At 45.1% G+C, this 4077-nt stretch overlaps 1 protein-coding gene across 2 annotated transcripts in view; it reads left to right on the top strand.

Moving 5' to 3' along the window:
* Positions 1–2308: 2308 nt before the first annotated feature.
* Positions 2309–4077, top strand: part of nkain5 (sodium/potassium transporting ATPase interacting 5) — a 13755-nt gene continuing 11986 nt past the window's right edge. For both annotated transcript variants that reach the window (XM_079490780.1, XM_079490779.1), the window contains exon 1: positions 2309–2699. In XM_079490780.1, the coding sequence (XP_079346906.1) occupies positions 2646–2699 (54 nt within the window). In that variant the 5' untranslated portion in view covers positions 2309–2645. The remainder of the gene's footprint in view (positions 2700–4077) is intronic.

Below are 4077 nucleotides of genomic sequence, written 5' to 3'. Positions count from 1 at the left end.
TGGTTCCGTGTGTGGTGGAACCACATGGTTCCGTGTGTGGTGGAACCATTACTGGTTCCGTGTGTGGTGGAACCATTACTGGTTCCGTGTGTGGTGGAACCACATGGTTCCGTGTGTGGTGGAACCACATGGTTCCGTGTGTGGTGGAACCATTACTGGTTCCGTGTGTGGTGGAACCATTACTGGTTCCGTGTGTGGTGGAACCACATGGTTCCGTGTGTGGTGGAACCACATGGTTCCGTGTGTGGCGGAACCACATGGTTCTGTGTGTGGTGGAACCATTACTGGTTCCGTGTGTGGCGGAACCACATGGTTCCGTGTGTGGTGGAACCACATGGTTCCGTGTGTGGTGGAACCATTACTGGTTCCGTGTGTGGTGGAACCATTACTGGTTCCGTGTGTGGTGGAACCACATGGTTCCGTGTGTGGTGGAACCATTACTGGTTCCGTGTGTGGTGGAACCATTACTGGTTCCTTGTGTGGTGGAACCATTACTGGTTCCTTGTGTGGTGGAACCATTACTGGTTCCTTGTGTGGTGGAACCATTACTGGTTCCGTGTGTGGTGGAACCATTACTGGTTCCGTGTGTGGTGGAACCATTACTGGTTCCTTGTGTGACTGCAGGACGGAACCATGTCCTGTGGTCTGTTGATGAGACCAAGATAAACATAATACAAGTGTGCCAAGCATGTGGTGAGAGTGTCATGGTCTGGGGCTGTATGAGTGCTGCTGGCATTGGGAATCTATGCAGTTCATTGAGGGAACCATGAATGCCAACATGTACTGTGACACACTGAAGCAGAGCATGATCCCCTCCCTTCAGAAACTGGGCCGCATGCAGGGCAATATTCCAACATGATAATGACGTCCCCAAACACTCCTCCAAGATGACCACTGCCTTGCTAAAGACGGTGAGAGTAAAGGCGATGGACTGGCCAAGCATGCCTCCAGACCCTCCTAAACCCTTATTGAGCATCTCTGGGGCATCGTCAAAAACGGAAGGTGGAGGATGGTCTCTAACATCCACCAGCTCCGTGATGTCATCATGGAGGAGTGGGAGATGAACTCCATGCCCGCAGGAGGGTGAAGGCAGTGCTGGAAAGTAATGGTGGCCACACAAAATATTGACACTTGGGCCCAATTTGGAAAATGTTCTCACAAAGTGAGATGCAATAATGGTCTTTTTGTATATGTTCTTTCTTTTCTTTTGGTTGAGAGGTATTAACAGTTTAACACCCGCACACTGTCTTCAAATGCAGTGACAACACTTGTGGGAGTTGTGGGAGCGGGACTGTGTTTGTTCTTTTTCATTGTCGGACACCTTACCCTATAGTCTCCTTGACTCTCCTACGCACCTGTCGCCTGCGGCCTGCATGTAGGTGTGCAAAAGCCTTGCTTTTTTTGGTTGAGAGGTATTAACACCCGCACACTGTCTTCAAATGCAGTGACAACACTTGTGGGAGTTGTGGGAGCGGGACTGTGTTTGTTATTTTTCATTGTCGGACACCTTACCCTATACTCCTACGCACCTGTCGCCTGCATGTGTGTGCAAAAGCCTTGCTTTTTTTTGGTTGAGAGGTATATAATAGGCCTATTAAAAAAAAGTCCAAAAGATCTTTAAATGGGCACTTCGCTCAGTTCACTGTCATCTGGGGAGAGCCCATGGCTGTTTAACTTGATCGCACAATCTATGTATAGCGCCTTATACATGCTATATAGGCTACTGTATGCACCATTACCATTTATTTAGCATATCTTTTTAAAGACGTGCCGCACATTGTAGACTTGTAGGTAGATCTGCCATTTTTAAATAATTGTTATTTTTGTTCTACCACACACACACACGCACGCACCTACGCACGCACGCACGCACGCACACACACGCACACACACACACACACACACACACAATCTGCAATGTTTCTTTGCAGATTGCTATCCACAGGTTCTAACTAGGCTATTTGTAGTAATACAAGTACTACAGACCATTTCCCAAACTCTTTCTTTCTTTGTTTGTTTGTTTGTTTGTTTGTTTGTTTGTTTGTTTGTTTCTTTCTTTCTTTCTTTCTTTCTTTCTTTCTATTGTTCTTGAATTATTTTGGGGAAGAAAAAAAAACAAAACAATTCCAGTTACCGTGCTGCCATCTAGCGGCGCCATGGGATCACTACAGCGGGAGAGCAGCACCAAAGCAACCAAAAGCAACCAACCAACCAGGGCGTCAGACAGTCAGGAGAACGTTAGTTCATCCTCCCCCAATCCCCCCTTCCTCCTCCTCCTCCTCCTCCTCACACACATTACAAGGCAGGAGACAGAAACAGACAGACGTCGCGGTGTGTATATTCCTTTTAAATTCATCCTGCAAAGTGCGACCTCCAGGGCAGTCAGTCCGTGCATGCATGTGTGTCTCCCCAGCAGCCCACACTGAGCCCAGGCCAGTCCCCGCTATGGAAGCAGCTGTCTTCTTCACGGCGTTCATCTCTGTGATTTAATTTAACGTCCATTCAGTGTGTTTAGATTCACACACACACACAGGCAGACACAGAGCATCAGTGAGTGGACCACAGGACCAGACCAGACAGAGACCAGAACAACAACAACAACAAGAAGATATTCTGATCTGAGTCAGTGAGATAATTCAGAGAAGATGGGTTGCTGTACGGGACGATGCACGCTCCTCTTCCTCTGTTCTCTGCAGTTGGTGAGATCATTATTATTATTATTATGCTTTTTATCTTCTCTTTCATTTCTCAGACACTATAAATCAAACACGTCCCAGGAAAAATAATAATACAAATAAACTCGAGGCTATACCGCCTCACGCACTTTAGTTTTTTTTCCCTTTTGCTAGAAAGTAGAAACATAGCTAAAAAAAACAAACGTGTATTATTTATTATTAGATATTATTTTCCCGATGAAAACAAAGGCGTAAATAAAGCACTTCTCTTGTAGCCTATATATGGCTTGTTGTTTCTATAGCCTTTATTTATTTTATTGACGACACTCTTGTGTTTCTTTCTTTTTTTAGGGAAAGGTTAGGGTTAGGCTACAATTTAAGAATGTCCGTAGCGGATAGTCTCCCCCTGAGTCGAATGGAGTTTTTTTTTAAAAACAAAGTCAGAGTCTGACTCTGTTGTCAAAGAGCTTGTAGTCAAAGCTAGAAGAACATGAAAGAGTCCCAGCTCCATTCTTCTACCCTGGGGGCGTGGTGGGGTGTGTGTGTGTGTGTGTGTGTGTGTGTGGGGGGGGGGGGGGGGGGGGGGGTGCTTCATCATCAGCTACTTTGTCCTCTGCCCCCCCCCCCCCTCCCCACCAAGACCCCCCACCCCCTTTGTCCCCCATGACTCAGTTTCCATGGCAACCCGTAATGTGTGATTGCTCTGTGTTTGTCATAATGAACAATCTGTTTATGACGTTTAGTGTAAGACAAGTGACGCTCTTTGGTTAAAACAAACACGTTTTTGTTTTTTTTGTTAAAAAGTTAAAGCTCATATATTATGGCAGTAATCATAGAGTATAGATCAAGTGTTCAGTAAACAGGAGTCTCCCTGCAAGTCTCTCCGTCTCTTTCATTAAAAACAAATCACACTCGTGTGAAGTGAGGGGCGCTCTCAGCTGGAGAGACGGGGAGACCCCTGTTGTTACTGAACAAGCACTCAGAAACCCACTTCGACCTGAGGCCGATTCTAAAAATAACAATTATAAAATGTCTTCTAAATGCACAGTTTTCTGAAAGACCTACATTTCTATGTCGGTGGTGCTCAACCTTTTTCATGTCAAGGAGCAGAATTATCTGTATTTAGCCGCGGACCCCCGTCTGAAAATGTTGTTCCAGGGACCCCCCAGAAGCAACGATTTGAGTTAAATTATATTATTTGCAATGATTTGCGCCACATTTTCACGATTACAAATTTTCAATAGTATGTATAACATAATGCTTAAAACAACAAAAGGGGTTCCCGTCCTGAATGGGTTAACACTTATTTTAACGAAGAAATAAATCTTGTTATGAACAAAATTTGTTCATAACAAGATTTATTACATACAGCAACTGGTTGGAAAACACCTTCTAGTGAGAC

The sequence above is a fragment of the Electrona antarctica genome (genome assembly GCF_951216825.1).
Source record: "Electrona antarctica genome assembly, chromosome: 2".
Taxonomy (NCBI): Eukaryota; Metazoa; Chordata; class Actinopteri; order Myctophiformes; family Myctophidae; genus Electrona; species Electrona antarctica.
Note: the sequence above shows the minus strand (reverse complement) of the source record. Positions and strands in the feature narration are given on the sequence as shown.